Below are 19,073 nucleotides of genomic sequence, written 5' to 3'. Positions count from 1 at the left end.
TGAACTCAAAGATCCAGTTTGATGGAGTGTAGAAAAGGAGGAGGATTGTTGAGAGATAATCTGAAGAAGGAGGCAGAAGCCAGACCATGGAAGGCCTCATTAGCCAAGATGAGGATTTTGGACCCGCTGAAGAGTTTAAGGCAGACGAGCTTCCTGATCTGGCTGCAGCGTGGAGAATGGATTGGAGGGGGTTAGTGTTTTTGCCCAGCCCCACAGACATGTAATAAAACAAAATAATTTGAATGTCATTTCATACCACTGTATCTGAATACGTGGTTATAAATAAAACTTTTCATTTACCAGATGGGAAACTGTTTGTTGAAATGTACCTCAAATCTTGGATCTTTCGACTTATCACAGATTTTGAAATGTACAGTAGAATGACTCACTATGAAGAAAAATAAAATATTACAAACATTCCTCAATCACCAAGCTCCAAGTAATAAATGCATTGAGGAGTCTGTGTTGGGCATATGGAGAAGCATATGTTCCCTCATCCTTTGAGCTGGTGGAGCTGTGAAAGTGAGATTAGCCTCACAAAAAAATGACAGAAAGGGAAATTATATATATATTTATATATATATATATATATCAAATATGTACATGTTGAATTCTACTATAACAAAGAAGAGAACAAAAATTTATAAATCTACAGGAACTCATCAATCTTGTACTAAGAGACAGGATAAATTTATGACTGGGTTATATTAAGCTTATACTCTAATAAGTGCTACATTTCTGGAGAATGATTTGGCCTAAAGGACTTTTCAAATCCAGGGAGTAAGGAGTGATACAATAATGGGTTTCAATCATTTTGGTTTATGAAAATATCCAAATATTTTTACAGAATCATCATGGAAAATCTTAGCTGTATCCAGGTGTGGTTACTGTATGAAAACTCATCAAGTAGTTCACTTGTAATTTCTGCAATTTTTTAGTGTTCATATTGCAGTAGAAAGTTAAAAAAAAATCTTAGCTGTATCAGTGCACACCAGCCTGACTTCCAACCACATCGTGCATGAGGCACAGGGCAAGAGAAGGCTCTGCAGTAGGTTCAGACTGCAAAATGGGCAGCCTTACTGCTCAAGCCACATGACTATGGGATTCACTGATTCTACCATATGCGTATCATGTAGAAGCTGTCAGATCAGCAGAACTTTGGAATAGACTCTGAAATGCATAGCTTGGGGATGACACCCAGTAGTGTTGGGGCACTGTCCTTCAAGATTTGATTTTTACTTTGAATCAACAGCCATTCTATGCTACCATGTCCCTAACAAATAAACTACATGGGTCCATGAGCTAAGGGTGAAAGTAGAAGAGGCCTCTTTCACCAGTGCTTCTGATGATCCGCTTGGGGAATTTGTGTTTTCCATTCCCATAACTCCCCATTAGCTCTGTGGGAGTGTAGGTCCTGGTTTCCATGGGGTGAGTTGGGGTGCACACACCTCTACCAGGGGACCATGGAGAATTCCACAAGACCTAATGTTACAGCTGCCATCTGGTCATCTTTGGCTTCCCATGCCAGCAGTCTAGCAGGCAAAGAAAAGAGTTACTATGCTGGCAAGGTAACTAACCCTAATTATCACTGAGGAGCTGGAGTTGCTACTGCCTAAGGGAAGCAGGGAGAAGTTCTGTGACTCAAGAGATTCACCAGGGCATCTCTTGATGCTTGCATGACTGGTAATAACCATAAGCAGGAGACATTCTGAGAAAGGAATGGTAACCACGGGTTTGACCCCTCAGGGATGAAGGTCTCAGTGACTCCACGAGCAAGCAACATAAATAAGCAGATGTGATGGCCAAGGGTGAGGGGAAGCTGGAATAAGTGATAGAGGAATGTAATGATGATTAACACTTGCAGACTCAGGAATAATTGCAGCAGGGGATACTCTAGCTTGTCCCACTAACTCTACTGTAAGAAAACTGTTTTTTTCTGAAGAAGTTTTGACAGCCACCACCTTGAGGAATCAATCATAAGACTCAGAGAACTTAACATGGCTAATGAGTGGATTTCAGTGGTGCAAGGGGTAGACCAAAGCAGATGTTGTCAATATCCGCATATCCTCTTGCCCTTACCACTCAGTTGGCCGTGGCCTGCCTTTTGCTGTCAAAACCTCTATCTTCCAGCAAGACAGTTTGGAAGTGCCAGCGAATAATAACCCCCAGAGCAGCTTCAACCAATGATTGATGGAAGTTGCTGTATAAATACCTCAGCATCCTTGCTCCTTTGGTGGGATAACTCTGAGATGTGCCTTTCACACTGGCTCTAGGAATTTCCCCAGAAGGTTTAAGTTTGATTACTCCTATGGTAGTTGGCTTGATTACACTAATCTTTATTTGCTATCTTTCTTTCTTTGTCTCACTTACCCACTCCCCTTCCAGTTTCCTCCTCTTAGAAAATAAACTACTTTCACTTGAATCCTTGTCTCAGGGTTTGCTTCTTGGGGAAATGTGAAATAAGATATGCCTGAGACACTTAGTGTTCATCTCACTTAATCTTTGTTTCAGGAATATTGAGAAACTAGTCCAAGGTCATTTAACTAATAAATATGGCTACTGGACTTTGAACCCAAGTCTTTCTGACTTCAAAACCCATGCTCATTCCACCACTCCATGTTTCTTTCCATCCAACCTGGTTGACGTTTGGTAGGTAAGTTGTATTTTCCAGCACTGAGGATGTTTGGCTCCATTCAGCCTCCTGATTGAGGATACCAGGTTTTTGACCCAAAATCAAGTTTGTGGTCTCAAGGCTGATTCCCAAATTGGAGCCATGTTATTCAAGGTATCTAGGGACTGATTTCAACCAGATGGTTCCTGTCATGGATTACTGGCCAAATTTATACCAGAGACCATAAGTACATGATTCAGAGAACAAAGGCAAGGGCATAAATAAAGAGAAACTGAGAGTGAAAACCCTAAAGGGGAAAAACAAAAGCAGGGGAGAAGCCCCATATTAATCACTACATTACTCTTGGCTTTCCAAAACAGATCCTTCAAAATCTTTCTAGGAAAACAGTAAAGACAAATATTTAAAGCAATTTTGTCTTCTTTCATCAGGAAGATAACTTTAGTACCTGGGGAAAAAGTTGAGAGGAAAAAAAACTCAAAATATTTTATTCAAGAGTCTATAGATTATATGTAGCTAGGGCATTGACAATGTTTGCATATATTTTAATCTCTATAGTGGGTATAGCCAAGTCTCTATGATCTTTATAATTAAAGATGATTTGATAAACAGAAATCAGGTAGGGTTCACTTGCACATTGATATATAGTATTTACCTTCATTTTTAATAACTTTGTCCACTAAGGTAGATTGACACTCTTAAAGAGTCTCACAAAAACTCTCTTCAGAGTTGGTTGTATCTATACTATCTGGTGTACAACTTAAGGGCGTAGGCATTCAATCCATGAGCACTTGCATTTCCTGATTTTAGCAAATTCAACTTTTTCACTTGGGATGACTCCAGTCCCCCCAAATTGCCCAAAGACGTTAGTACCCAAAACTCATAGCCCTAGCTCCACACTTTAATTTTACATAGGTTAGGATATCCTATTTCTGAAAATATATAAAACTTGAATTTTAATTTTACAAATAATATTACACATCAACCATCACTTTTGGATACCCCCTCCTCTCCCCAAAGTGCTAATCTAGCACCAGAGTCCCTGAGACACTGGACACTCCGGCAACACTCAGCCATCCCTTTTGAGGAGCAGAAGTTCTCTCTCTGGAGCCTTTAACTGTTATTGGTCCCTGTCTACCAGATAATAAATACCCTTTTACAGGGAGTTCAAGAAAGGTCTCCTTTGGCATCACACTTCTGGTAAGTGCAGAAACCCAATGAGAAAGTAATTCAACATTCTTTCCACTTTTTCACACTTCTAGTAGGTCCTTTTACTGTGTTTGGATAACGGGTAAAATTTGCCACTTTCTGAAACATATAGCTCTTTACTAACACAGCAGTATTGAAGGATTGTTTAATAAGTACTTATGTAATGAGTGCCATAGTAGGCACATTAGCTCATTTAATCCTCGTGACTCTGCCATGAGAGTATCTCAGAAGTTAAGGAAAAAGATGCTTTAAGATGGAAGAAGTAGACAATGGTATTGCATGCTGTTTTCAAGTAGAACAATAATGCTGTATTGTGTTTATGTCTCAATTTCCTCACCAAAATTTAAACAATTTCATATATGGGGAAACTGGAGATCACATAGGTTAACTAACTTTCCAAGACCACAAAACTACAGAAGTCTATAACCGTGTTTGTTTAATGCAAAAACCTGGAGTTGTTTTCTATGATCCCACTGCTGACTCCATTGCTATATTCTCATTTATTTAATACCTTTAAACCATAATAGGAAAGGAAAAATATGAATAGATATCTAGGTATATCAAATATCTAGTTTGCCTGACATTTTCACTTCTTTTAATAACTACTCCACAGACACGTGATTTTCTCTCTGAAAATCTTCTCAAAGATTCAACTGCTTGTCCATCCACACTCTGGAACAGCCACTTAAGAGCTTTAGTGTTCAAAGCTCTCCTTACTTCTCTGGCTGCTGGCTCCATGTCAAAGCTTGGCACCTCATCAGAGTACAAGCTCTCTAAGCTCTTTTCCTCAGTCCCGTGGAAGAGCCTGTCAGCAGCAGCTGGGAGACCAAAGCTCTTTTGTATCCTCCTCCCCAGAGGTTCTTCCCTGAGGATACTCCTAAGCTACCTTCTCAATAGACCATGCTTCCCACGCCTTAGCTTTACCACTCAGATCAAATGTTTGAAAAGAGCTAAATGTGCCATCTAATCTGAAAAATCTGAACAGTACTACAATAACTCATTTATTCCCTCATTCACTCATTCATTCAAAAAATATTTGTTGGCTGATTTCTATGTGCTAGGCCATGGAGACACAACAATAAGCAAAAACCAGTCACTAGTTTAACAGAATTTAGTAGAGAATATGTATGTAGTTTAAATGACCATACAAATACAGATGAAATTACCACTATGAAAACTCAATGAAGGAAAAGCAAAAGATGCTATTAGAAGATGTAGTAAGAGGAAGTGAACTAGTCTTTGGGGTTGATGAAAGGCTTCCCTTTCAGAACTCCCATTGGAGCTGAGATATGAAGAAAAGCTGGCATTAACTAGGTGAAAAAGGAAGAAGACATTTTAGGGAAAGGGAAGAGCATGTACAAAGATCCTGTGGCAGAAAGGAGCATGGCATGGCAAAGAAATATAAAAAGGCTAATGTATAGAGAGCAGAATCACAGGGTAGTGTAGTATTGGAAGAGGTTGCAAAGGTAGGTAAGCCACATCTATATAGGTCTTATAGGCCATGCTAAACTTGTCTGTGTATATTTAAGGACAAATGGGAATTCATGGAAGGTTTTTAAGCCACAGTGTGAAATGATAAAATTTAGTTTTGAAAATAGATTTGGGTTTGAGAAATCTCTGGCTATAGTCTGGAGAATATTGGAAATGGGAATCAACATATATATACAGGAAGAAAACTAAGAGGTCATTGCGGTAGTCAGGAGAGAGATGATGCTTCAGGACTAAGGCAAAGGTGGTGCCATGGATAGTAGATATTAGGAGTTAAAATTAATGAGACTTGGTAATGGATTGGATCTGGTAGGAGAGCAAAAGGGAGGTGTTCTGGCTGCCTCCTAGGTCTCCGACTTGTACAACTACATGCAGGTACCATTAGCCAAAGTAGGGAAAAATAGAAGAGAATCAGTTTGGAAGGAAGTATCCTCAGTTCAACTTCGGTCATGTTGAGTCTGAGGCGTTTTCATGTTTGCAGGCATAAACCTCAGAAAGGCATTCATGTAGGGTTGGTACCCATGGATATAAAGGTCGGTAGTCCTAGAAAGGGTTAAAATTAGAGATATGCATTTAACGACACATAAGGAGTACACGAAGCCATAGGCATGTATGACTTCCCCTGGAAAACATTCTATGATAGAATGCTAAAGACATTTACTATTCAATGGCCAGGTCAAAGTAGATGAACCTGCAAAGGAGACAGAGAAACTTCATTGTCTACCTCTTCCCTCACCATTAACATCTAGCACATGCCTTACCTGGAGAAAAATAATTAAATGCATTTATTGAAAGATTGAACGAACACATCTTGGTGAACTAGGTAAAAGGAAAGACCCACGTAGCATGTTAATATAATGAAGCCAAAGTCAGCCTAATGTATTTAGGGAAGGAAAAAAAGCATAAAATGCCCAAACAGGATTACATTGAATAAAACCATAATAGAAACAAAAGCGTAGTTGGAAGAATATCTACAGCTCAGAATGGACTGGCCACGAATCAAAACATCATGTTGTTATCACAAAAGAAAACGAACAGCGTAAAACGAATGGGCTGTTTACTCACACTGATTATGCTACTCGGATTCAGTGTGCAGTTATGACCTACTTAGCTAAGGAAGACCCGAAAAATATTTTGAAATATTTAAGGAATCACACGAAGATGAAAATTTTAAAAATAATAAAAAGCATTATAATGCAACAGTATAATTGACTAAGATAGTTTTCTTTCTTGAACATTTATGTGAAGGCACAGTATGGTGTCATGGTATTATCCTTGAGACTAATATATTCTCCACATGCCATAGTTTAATCTAGTATGAAACTGATTACCTTTTCTAAATCAACTCACATTGTTAGCCTGTACCACCGATAGAGATAATGCATACAGTACATTTTACTTACTGCTTTGAAAATACATTTATTTTCCCTAAAGCAAACTCTTGTCAACTCTCTTCCAGGGGTTGTGGGGAACACAAAAAATTATATTTTTACCAATTTCTATACTTCATAGGCTTTCTCTAGTAATCCTATAGGCAAATTTATAGTCCACACAATTGTTGATACATTTGTTAACTCTTATTTTAAGTCTTAATTTCAAGTCTTCTTCTCATCTACTTTTGACTCATTATCTTATTATATTTAGTATTGTTAAAAGCTGATTTAAATCCTTACTGAAACAATGCACAGATGTAAATAAATAAGCAAATAGGTAAAAAAATTACTAAGATCCTTCATAATATTAAATATTTCAGTCATCTCTCCTCTCAGCCTCACCTTTTCCAAAAATAAAAGCCTAATAATTTTTAGTTTGTCATCATCTGACCCATGTATTTCCCTGAACAGTTCATTTTAGTTGCTAAGGTGAGGAATGAAGTTTTGAAGGATAATTTCGGGGTGAAAAACTCACAGAAACAGCTAATGTACGTGAAGGAAATGGATGGAAAGGTGGATATTTTTAAGGTCACATGGTAGTTGTCCAGGAATCTCCATTGCAATGCTTGACAAATGCAAATCAATAACTTGAGTTATTTTGATATTACTTTTATTACTACCCTGGATTGCTCTGACTACACCACTGCTCTGAACGTGTTGGGTCATAAATCACATGGATCACGCCTTTCTAAGTAGACTATCTGGACCCGTTAGAGAATAACTATGAGTAAGTATTGCACTCATGAGCCAGCCCTGATGGCCCAGGGGTTGAAGTTCAGTGTGCTCCACATCAGCAGCCCAGGTTCAGTTCCCAGGCACAGACCTACACCACTCATGTGTCAGTGGCTATGCTGTTGCAGTGGCTCACATACAAAAAGTGGAAGATTGGCAACAGATGTTAGCTCAGGGTGAGTCTTCCTCAGCAAAAAGAAGGAAGATTGGCAAAAGACGTTAGCTCAGGGTAAATCTTCCTCAGCAAAAAAAATTAATTAATTAATTAAAAATGAAGTTTCTTTTTACTTTAAAAAAATTTTTATCTGAATAAAATTAAATTGTTTTCATTATAGGAAATTTGGAAAACATAGGAAACAATACAGATAAAAATTAAAATTGCTTGCAATCCAACATAACAAAGATAAAAACTATAAACTCTCTAGTATATATCCTTTCAATATTTGTTTTTCTATGCATACTTTTTAAATGATATATGAATAGCAGTAAGGCATAGTTCAACACTTCTCAATTGCACCCCACCTTCCAGTAACTATTCATCCCCTGGGAAACAGGCTCTCACATCCAGTAAGTTTGGAGGATCTGCATACTAGACCCCTCCCTTGGAGATAAACACTATACATTAGTATATCAGAGCCTGGCAAAGTGGAACTATAAAAAGAGACTTTACAGGGTGAATTACTGACAATCTGAGATTTTTCATGCACACCTGTTAACATCCCTCTGAACTACTCTCCCTTTGAAAGGTGAAGGTGGAGTTCTCAGGAGCTTGAGCTTTGGAAGCAGACAAGCCCAGGTTCAGAGTCTGCCTCCCAGCTTTGTTCCCTTTGGTAGTTGCTACCTACACATCACTTTACTCTCCGTGAAAGAAGCACTTGAGTACTTACCTCACAGACTGGTGTGAGGTTTAAAAGAGAGAATGTACTTGAAGCACTTGCATGGCTGGTACACAGTTATCACTCTAAAAACTCGACTGGCTTTGATAATGTCATAATTACAAACTTGCAGTTTCCTCTTAAATGTACATCATTTAATATTTTCCAAAATCGGCCCTTTTGATGACCCCACAGTAGTCTATCGTATGACTACCCATAATTAATTTCCCTAATTCCACACTGTGGGACATTTATTTCCTTTTTTTTCTTTCACAAATTATGCTTCATTGAATATCCTTACATACAAAACTTTGTCAACAGCTCTGATTAATTCCTTATGATTGATTCTTAGAAACGGAATTGCTGGATGAAGGGGCAGAAATATTTTTTAGGTTTTTGACACAGCTCACTAAACTGCCCTCCAGAAAGCTTGTATCAAATTGCATTTCCACTCTGGGCCGAGTAATCACCCCCATGTTCTAATCCTTGTGTTAGGATAATAGTGGAGATTGGTTGCTACACAGAAGCAGAAAGAAAGAAAAGTCTTATTACATATACGCTTGCTTTAGGTATAGAAAAGAGAACGAAGTTAAACAGAAGTCGCTCTTTGAAAGATAAACCCACTTCTCCGCTGACTTCCCAGGCCTCTAGCAGGGCCGGATGGAGCAAGCCTGCAGGTGGAAGACTTGCAGAGCGACCCCTAGAGGGGGATGATAATGCCAACGGTTATAGACTAAGACAAAAGCAGACAATGTAAATAGATTAAAGCAAATGTGATAACAACGTGAAGAATAAATATGTTTAGAAATTTGGGAACTCATCAGAATGACACAGGTCGTTTACTTGACTTCCACTGTAAAAGATCCAGTTGCTTAATTTGTTATTTTTGCAATAATGATTATTAAAGAGTAGGCTATTTAACTCTCAATGATATAAGAGTATATTTAAACGCAAGCTGGAGGGTATTGCAAAGACAGGGTATTAAAGGCATTCAACTTCTAAGACTCAATCATAAGGAATTAATCAGAGATACTGAAAAACTTTTATGCGTAAGTGAAGTAAAAACAATACACTGAAGTCCTTGAAGGTAGAGTCTATGTCTCATTGATCTTGGATTCCCCATTAACTATATGGGAACAGGCATATAATAGGTAAACAGTGTGTGTCTGTTGTGTCTATAGAGATTCTGTGCATGAGGCTTTCACATCCTCTATTTATGGGTAGGACTCTTGTTTCTCAAGAGAGAGATACAGTCAGTCAATTTAGATGGCAAAATCACTGATAGTGTATTTCCAAGATAAATCAAGAATGTATGGGGATTAATAATATCTCCTTCAGCGATATATGATATATTTATTCACAGATACCAAGGAAAGGTACTGTCTAATGATATATTCAGCAAAGAAGCAAACTGGCATTCCACATAACGCCACAAAATGTCATCAGATCATTCTGGAAGTACATTTCATGCTTTAAATGATTTTTTCTTATATTTAAATGCTACAAATTAAATAATAAAAGTGAAAGACCCTATTCATAATTTTAAAAGTTGTTCCTCTCTCAACTTTTATCTAAGGCTCTGAGTTAGTTACATGAATTATCCAGTTTTGCTTTTTTTAATAATTAGTTGGAGAACTGTCAAATTCCCAGTCATAGATCAAGAAAGATGAATTTTAAAATGGTTAGGTAATTAGCTAAAATAGAACTAAATTTCAAAAATTCACATTTTTCCATTACATCAGTTAAGCTATAAGTTAGCAGAATTATCATGAGGCCTGTATCTTGGATTCTTGAGCTAAAAAAAAAGAGAAATAATACTCTTTACTTACCTGTGTATTGTAAAAAGTTGTAAGTTCTTTTTGTAAGGTTCATTTACCTCCATGGATAAAAATTTCTATTAAACTTTAAAGGAATCATAGAATTATAGATAACATGGCATTTAGAGGCTCTCACCTGAGTAAGGAAGGGTAGAAATGTGATATGCAAGAAAACCAATGTAATGGTTGCTTGAAAAATGGCTTTAAGGAATCTGAGGCAGAATCATCCATGCCATACTGAAAAGTCCTAGGGAAATAAAAATAATTTCAGAATATATAGGAAACATTCACTATGAAGACCATCAAAACTTTTTTTTTTGAGGAGGAGGATTGGCCCTGTGCTAACTGCTGCCAGTCCTCCTCTTTTTTACTGAGGAAGACCGGCCCTGAGCTTACATACATGCCCATCTTCCTCTACCTTATGTGTGGGATGCCTACCACAGCATGGCTCACCAAGCGGTGCCATGCACACAGCCGGGATCCAAACCGGCGAAGCCTGGGCCGCCAAAGCAGAACGTGAGCACTTAACTGCTGCGCCACCGGGCTGGCCCCAAAACTTTTTATTTTTACTAAGTACTTAAAGTTAATGATTTTACATAAAATGGTATTATGCTAGAAAGGATATCTACTTCATCCACTTGGGATTTATGTTAATAGATGGCTCAGAGGCCTCTATATAACAATCCTTATACTTGGGAAGGTATAACAACATCATTATCATTTAGTTAAAAAAAACAAACAAACTTCCATTATAAAATTTGTCAAGTAAATGCATAAGGAATAGCACAATGAATACCAATTACATCTTCCTCCTTAACCTGGATCCAGTAAATGTCAATATTTTGTCATATTTGCTTCATTAATTAATTAAGGTAAAAAAGTTTAACCTAAAGGTACTTCTTTTTACTATGTAAAGTGATTTATAAATACTCAGCAATTAATGAGAATTTATAATTAATTTTGTATGCTCCTAAGGGCCTACACAGGCCTTGTAAAGACGAATTTAACTGTAAAATATATGACTATGATTTGAAAATTAGAACAATCTGGCCAGAATATCTGGTCTACAACTATCTTTGGAAAAGTGACTGTAACATTTTTCTAGGTTGGCCCGAATTCCACAATAAATCTTGAGGTAATAAGGAAGGATTTGTTACATAAAATCTTAGTAGATAGCTCGGCTAATAAAAACTTTATACTAACAGAAGACTATATTTGCCTACATGGAGTTAAGAGAGACAACTGGGAATATTTTAGAAATGGAATTGTTTAAAGTGGTACTATTTCTCTTTATATATAGTACAGGAGCAAAAATGTGTTTTAAATAATTTGTAGAACAGAATTCCATTTTGAAAACCCCGTCTTTTCGTTCCACATCCTGCTTCTTGTATCCTCACATTTTCCAAATTTGACCTGTCTCTCCCCTGTTTGTCTTGCCAAGTAGAACACCTTCTAATTAAATATACTTTGACTATTTTTAGGCTTTTACTATACAATCTCCTCTTTGAAAGCCATTCTTTTCTAAACAAATTTCAGAATGGAATGATATTTCTTAAATAGGCTTCCAACAGGCTGTCGTATTTCCATTCCATGTGTCCACTGTGTGAACTAAAGAGATGGGCAGAAGCTAGGTCAGGTTGCCAGGATGTGCCTTTCGAAGCAGTCTGGACTTCGTACTAGTGATGAGGAATCACTGAGAATTTATGGCATGGGAGTGATAGCAGCATTTTACTTTTTAGAAAAATCACTTGAGCACTAGCGAGGAGGGTGGACTGGAGAGAATCAAGCCTTTCCTCCTGGGGAAGGGAGATCATGAAGATGATATTGTGTAGACCAGGTAGAAGAGGACAAGGTCCCAAGGTAAGAAGCAAAGGAGATAGTAAGTAGAAGACAAATATAAAAAAATATGAAATTAATAGAATTAACAATATTCATCCCCTAAGACATGGTGTTGGAATGGCATGAAGGGGAAAGTAGAAGCACAAAGAGTTAAGGGAAAAGCAGAGGCCTGGGATGACTTGCAGGTATTTTACCTAGTTTTAGATATGTTGAGGGAGCTACAGACATTTGAAGTACATCCAAAGAGAGACATCCAATAGAAATTTGGATATACAACAGATATCTTGGTTGAAGATATTGATATGGAAGTTATTAACATAATGGTGAAGCCATGGGAGTAGGTGAATTCACCCAAAGAAAGAGTATAAGATGAAAAGATGGTCAAGGACAGAACTTTGGAGCACACCAGCATTGAAAGGGTAAGGTCAGAAGAAGCTCTCAAATGAAATCAAGAGGAATAATCAGTGAAGTAGGCAAAGAGCCAGGAGAAAGGGATGTTAGGGACGCCAAGGGAAGAGAAATGGCCAACTGTGTCAAAAGCTGCAGAGAGGGTAAGTGAATGAGGGGACAAAAATTGGAGTTAGTGATTGGGAAGGCATGGACGATCTGGCCTATCTTGTTTGTTTAGCATGATGAGGGTGATTGCAGTGCACTGAGTGAACAGTCGGTGGACAAATGGAGACAATCAGTGCAAACTATGTTTTAGGAGGGAAACACAATAGTAAAGAAGGAATATTTTTTAATACAAGAGAGTCCTGGGGCAAAGAACCAGAAGATGGGAAGAATATTTAAAAGACTAAGACCATGAAATAGGAGGTAAAGGTGATCAAGGGCTCAGGTGAAAAGATTTGTTTTGGTTGGAAAAAGAGATACATTGATCACCAATCAATGGTTGCAGAGGTGAGCAGGGATAAAGATAATTATTAAGAATGGAGATAAGAAGTTAAAGTGCATTCATGATGGTCTGGGTTTTTTCAGAGAAGTATAGGAGCCAGGCCATCTGCTAACAAACAGGGGGATGGGGCAAAGTGGAGGGTTTGGCCAAAGTGGAGATAGATGGAAGAGGGAGCAACCCAGAGAAAGGACAAAAAGTAGGATTGTCAGAGGGTACAAAAGGAATCTGAGTGATTTTCGCCAGCGGTGTTCCAGAGTCTGGATAGAAAGGCCAAGAAAGAAGGGTGCAGAGGAAGGACATGCAATAGCAAGGGAGGTAGGAAGAAGATGGTGCTAGAATAATGGGAGAGGAGATGCGGCAAGGAGTCTGGAAAGAAAAGCAGCCTCAAAGGAAGGGACAGACTGGGGCGATAGGATGGGACAAGAGAAGGAGGGCTTGATGAGAGAGCAAGAGGGACTGGAGGCTGTGGTATCACAGCCTCTGCCTACTCTTCCACCAACCTCTTTGAGCCCTTTGCATAAATCCCCATTTGTCCAGTTACCTGGAGCCACCTCATATCTCCAAGAATGAATACTCTACCTAGAATGCCCTCACTGTCGTGTTCAGCTAGCTCCACAGATTGCTCTACCTCAAAACTTTCTCTAAGTCTTCCCTGACCACCTTGTCTAAAATATATCCCTTCTCACCATCTCATCCCTCTCTATGCCCTTATGTTGCTTTGCTTCTTCTTAGGACTTAACTCTACCTCCCTCCTTTTACATTTACTTTTTGCTGTCTGCTCCATACCCAAGGGTAGAGTTATTGAAGATCTTTTAGAGGGAGTGCATGGGCACATGCAGGAGCTCTGGAGCCAGACAGCCTGGGTTTGTACCTTGGGTGGGCTCTTTAGTAGAAGTGTAATCTTATTTGGCAATTTATTTAGTTTCAGTTTTCTCATTTGTAAAATGAGGAAAATAACCACCTCACAGGGTCAGTGTGATGATTGAGATAATGCATATAAAGGAATTTGCAGTGTACGTTATAAGGGCTCAAAATACCTAAAAGATTACTAGTATGATAACAGTTGCAAACACTTCTTACAAAGGTCTACAACTATCTCAAAACTGACATGGAATTCCTAATAGTCTAAATAGTTGCCTAGTTACAGTTTTATCCTCAAGATTAGAAAAAATAATGGAGGATCTAATAATAATGGAATGGTTATTTGGTGCCAAAATTTCTTAGACTACAAACCACTGGCAATACAATACTCCCAGAACATTTCTGCTGGTACCTAAACTCCTTTACTCCACTGATGGTGTCTCAGTCGTTATTTGGCTATAAGAAATTTTATGGCAGATGTTTATGGTCTCAGAGGGGGTGGGATCTGTATGAACATTTAATTCCACAGCAAGATCCCAAATTAGTTTCATTATTCTGGAGAGCATAACAGGGTGAAAATTGGCCCACAAGCCTCAATGGGGGAATGAAATGATGAGCGAGCTATTAGAGAACCTCTAATGATGTTTTTGTATACCGTTAAAAGAGAGGATGCTCTAAATAATTCATGGTGGAGAGTAAAATACAATCATAGGAGCCACAGAATTATATTTGCCACAAGACCCCAAAGAATTTTGATATAGCAAATTTAAATAGTCCTTTAAAAATAAGTAATTGTCTATAGGTTGAAGCAGAATATAATTCTTCACATTTCCAAGTTAGTAGAAGCTTTGTTTAAGGGGGAAAAAATGAATTTGGAGAAATTCTTTGCCTTTGCCCTTCCCCTAACATCAACTAGCCCATGCCCCTTCCCTCTCATAACATCATATTGGCCCTGGGCTGAACATACCACACCACCTGAGCACTCGACCCCAGATTCAGTCTCTTTTGGTTCTCATATCTACAATTATATTGCCTGCCTGCCTTTTTTCATTAAAAAACTGATTGACTCCTTGGGCTTATGTAGCCAGCTGCTGCTAGAATGAAATAAATGCAATGCACATCAAAAGTGAGAACAATTGATAAACTAAAAAGAGTTAGCCAGGTTTTTTTATGCCTCTCTTGTGCCACCCTCATTTTTGGCTGCCCTCCTGGGAGAACTGCATCCCATAATATGATGATAATGGAATAAACATCCAGGATGGAATCAAGGAAGCCCAAGGATGTAAGTTCCACAAGGCACAAGGGCAGAGGGATCACGTCAGATGTCTTGTATCATGCGCCTACCACAATGCCTAAGCCGTTGGTGGTGCTCAATAAACAAAAATACCAGGAGAAGAGCACAACTTCAGAAAAAGTAGAATTAGGTTGAAACTGAACTATTGAGACAGCACTGAAATACCTGAGATAACTGAGCACATGGGAACCTTTCTGATGGCCCTAAAATCACAGACAACTAACCATGAATATGTAGATAACCAAATTCAATCCACTTCACCACTTTAAACATAATTCTTAGTCACTGCTTTGCTTTCATAAACCAGCATTACTCCTGGGACTATAAGTAGTTGCCTAAATGTCATGAAGTGAGAGAAATCAAAGTAAGACAGTGCAGTAAAATATGGCTCCCACATTTCTCCTGCCCCCTGGCTTGTGTTTCTCATCATGAAGATAACTCTTCGAGGTAAGAAAATGATGATTTGAAGTTAGAAAACGACTGGCACAGTGCCTGGCTTATAGTAGGTACATACTGGTAAAAACTGGTAAAAAAGAAAGAAGAGAAAAAGAGAAAGAATGAGTAGAAGGTGCTGTCAGATCTGCTTAGTGGAAAGGAGGAGGAATTTTTGAGGTCATATTTGAAGAGCACTGTTGGGTGGTACACAGCCAAGGGACCGTCTGAGAACAGGACATATGGTCGAGAAAGAGAACAAGACTTGACCCCAGAGTATAGAGCAGGACCCAGCTAGTCAAAGATCCAGGGCACAGGCCTTCTCCAAAGTTAATGACTGGCCCTTCACCCTCACCTAAGGGTTTTGTCTTATTAGGACCACACACAAAGCTATTTTTAAAAATTTTTTAATAGAGATTTCCCCTGTAAAATAATGTTTAGAGGGAATGAAACAAAGAAAGTCATTTAGTCTAAACAAAATGGCTATGACAACTAACGTCACTTTCTGGATCATTTTGAATTCTACCAGACACATTTTTGGTTTTTTACATTTAAAAAATTTTTATTTTTTTCCATTCAGTCTGCATTCATTTTTTAATATCTTTATTGAAACATATAATTCACATACCACAAATTTTACCCATTTTAAGAGTACAACTAAATGATTTCTATTATATTCACAGAGTTGTGTAACCTTCACCACTATCTAATTTTACAACATTTTTATTGGCCTCAAAAGAAACCCTGTCCCCATCAGCAGGTACTACCCAATCTCCCTCCCTCTCAGCCCCTGGGAACCACTAATCTACTTTCTGTCTCTATGAATTTGCCTATTCTGGACATTTCTAATAAATGGAATCATACACTATGTGCACTCTAACATCTGGCTTTTTTCACTCAGCATAATGTTTTTGAGGTTCATCTTTGTTGTCTCATCGATCAGTCCTCTATTCCTTTCTATCGCTGAACAATATTACACTGTATGGATATGCCACATTTTGTTTATCCATTCATCAGTTGATGGACATTTGGGTTCTTTCTACTTTGTACTATTATGAAAAATGCTGCTGTAAACATTTGTGTACAAACCTTTGTGTGGACGTGTGCTTTCATTTCTTTTGGGTATACACCTATGAGTAAAATTTCTGGGTCATATGACCATATGCTCAACATTTTATGTAAGCATATTCTATGCATAACATTTGGAGGAACTACCTGTTTTCCAGAGTGTGCCAGACAATCTCGTGGTATGAAAAACAAAGTTTTATCCAACGTTTTCCATTTTACGAGTGAAATAGTTTTAAATAAATAAATAAATAAATAGGCTGAGACCATAACATCAAAACACCTAGCACTAGTTTGAAAAGAAACTATAGACACAGCATTGAAATACCTTGGAATTTAGGGATTCAAAAGCCACATGAGTGATACCAAGTGAATCCCAAGATAGGTCTGCTGTTCCCTGGCTTAATGATCATGAACATTCTGGCCTATTTCTGATGACTCCAGTCTTTGGTATGTCGGCACTTGTACTGAAATTCATTGTTGCATGTTATTAAATGTTGTAACATTGGGGACGGTCAATTTTCAAAAGTTTGCACTTTTAGGGGTTTTTATATGACACAACAAAACATTTTGGGGACGTATATATATGTCTACACACACACAAATACATAATCTAATTTTAACATTAAAAATTATACGTTCCTAAATTACTTGAGGGCAGATATTTCATCTTGCTCACTGCCGTACCCCTTGTGTTTAATCCTTGTGCTTAATCGTAGGGGCTAGGGAGGCAATAACATTTGTTGAATTGAAACTAAATTGCATTTTCCTAAAATTCTAAGAATTAATTTTTAATTTGCGATATACAAACTAAAACTAATACTCTCTGCAAGCAAAACACAACATATGAAACCATTGTCTGGGTATGTGTGTGCATGTGCACTCAGTACGCTTCTGAATGTGCAGTGTAACTGCCTTTACGAAACAACTACAGGCGATAAGCATTTTGGAAAATACACGGTGAATATTTTATGTTTCAGCAGGTCTCTTTCCCTGTAGGACAAACCTAAAGTGCTCCTTTTACAACATTCTAACAGAAATCTACAAAGGAGAGTTAAAAAAGAACACGCATTTTTGCAAAAATGTTTCATTCTTCCTGTAAAGATTTTAAAATCATATATTCCTGCCCTGGGATTTAGTGGTCCTACGCTAAGCTCAGAAAGGAAAATACATTCAGTTTATCTGTCAGAAGAAAGGCGGCCACCTTCAAAAAAGGCATATCACATAGAGTGACAAATGTCAGGTGCAGTTTATAAAAAATTCAATACTATCGACATCTGATTGTTCTTTCCCCAAGTCCTCAAAGCACACAGTTTAATTTTTAAATGTGAGATAGAGATATAATTTTTTCTAAAATGCTAATAATACGACAACCTCATATCCTGACTGTGAAAAGAAGCTAAATAAGTCAATAGGGTTCTTGCAACACACTTACAATTTTCTCCCTAGTTGGTGAGGAACAGCTGCCCTGTAGATTTCCTTTGTCAATACAAAGCAAAATATATTTCTAAGATTAGATCTATATTCTAGGAAAACAATCATAAAATTTAAATCAATATGAATGGATAAAACTTGTGAAAATTTTTATTAACTGAGAAATATTAGAAAAGAAAGTATATCTAGGCTTTTGTTCATGCTTCAAAGCAATATAGCTATCTATGTTTTATATTAAGAAAAACCAGAGGCAGTACTTGGTGTAAAATGTTCTGTAATCCTAGTTGAAATTAGCAATTTAAATTTGTTGAATGAGGTTACAATGCAATATCTAATGCACAAATCACAGAGATTTGAGTCCTTGCATCGTTGGTAAAAAATGTATCAAAAGGCTGTAGGTTAACAATAATGAATGCATGTTACATTATTTTTATTAAAATATGCAATCTTTGATAATAATTTATTTGTTTTACAAATGCATTGGGGGTTAAAATTTTTCTATTCATCTGTGACAAACCGTGAAATTCAATATTGCTCACCATGACCAATCCATGAAATTTGTCGACGTTGTTCCTGATTTTCACAGGGCCTTCCTCTTAGATGAAGTGACCCATTGAACTAAGAGCATGGTGATTTTTTCATCTATGGTAAATCAGTTTAGTTTACTAGGATTTATTATGGGCTTCAGACCTTGAGCTTTTTATGATTATGAACTATTATGTATATAATCCCAAATTTATGGCAATTTACCTCACCATTCCTTCCCATTTCTGAAAGAATTCTCCATGTCTAAAATTAGTCCTCAACCATAGGGTTGCCAGAAGAAACAATCTGTAAACAATGGGTTTGTTGAAAGTCAAAGAGTGGGTGAAAATTATAGGGAAATTGAAATCAAAGTTGTTAATTATGCTTAGGATTTCTAACACAAAAGCCTCAAAATTTACTGAAAATCAAGATTCACATATCACCCTTACCAGAATGTCACAGAAAGGAATACTTTACCCAATTTATCCTAAGGAATAGAAATATATATACTTTTTACCATCCAAGAAACTAAGAACATGTAATGA

The 19,073-nt window shown here is 37.6% G+C and overlaps 1 protein-coding gene across 6 annotated transcripts in view; it reads right to left on the bottom strand.

Annotated features, from left to right (window-relative positions):
* The window catches only part of KIAA0825 (KIAA0825 ortholog), a 372,960-nt gene that overhangs the window by 233,326 nt on the left and 120,561 nt on the right, over positions 1-19,073 (bottom strand). For 5 of the 6 annotated variants that reach the window (XM_046668256.1, XM_046668255.1, XM_046668257.1 and 2 more), the window contains one exon: positions 10,320-10,430. The exons of the other annotated variant lie outside the window; for it this stretch is intronic. In XM_046668256.1, coding sequence (XP_046524212.1) covers positions 10,320-10,430 — 111 coding nt within the window. The remainder of the gene's footprint in view (positions 1-10,319; positions 10,431-19,073) is intronic. 6 annotated transcript variants of the gene reach the window in all.

Source organism: Equus quagga, chromosome 7 (genome assembly GCF_021613505.1).
Source record: "Equus quagga isolate Etosha38 chromosome 7, UCLA_HA_Equagga_1.0, whole genome shotgun sequence".
NCBI classification, from domain to species: Eukaryota; Metazoa; Chordata; class Mammalia; order Perissodactyla; family Equidae; genus Equus; species Equus quagga.
The sequence above is the reverse complement of the archived record's forward strand: the minus strand, read 5'-3'. Positions and strand labels throughout refer to the sequence as shown.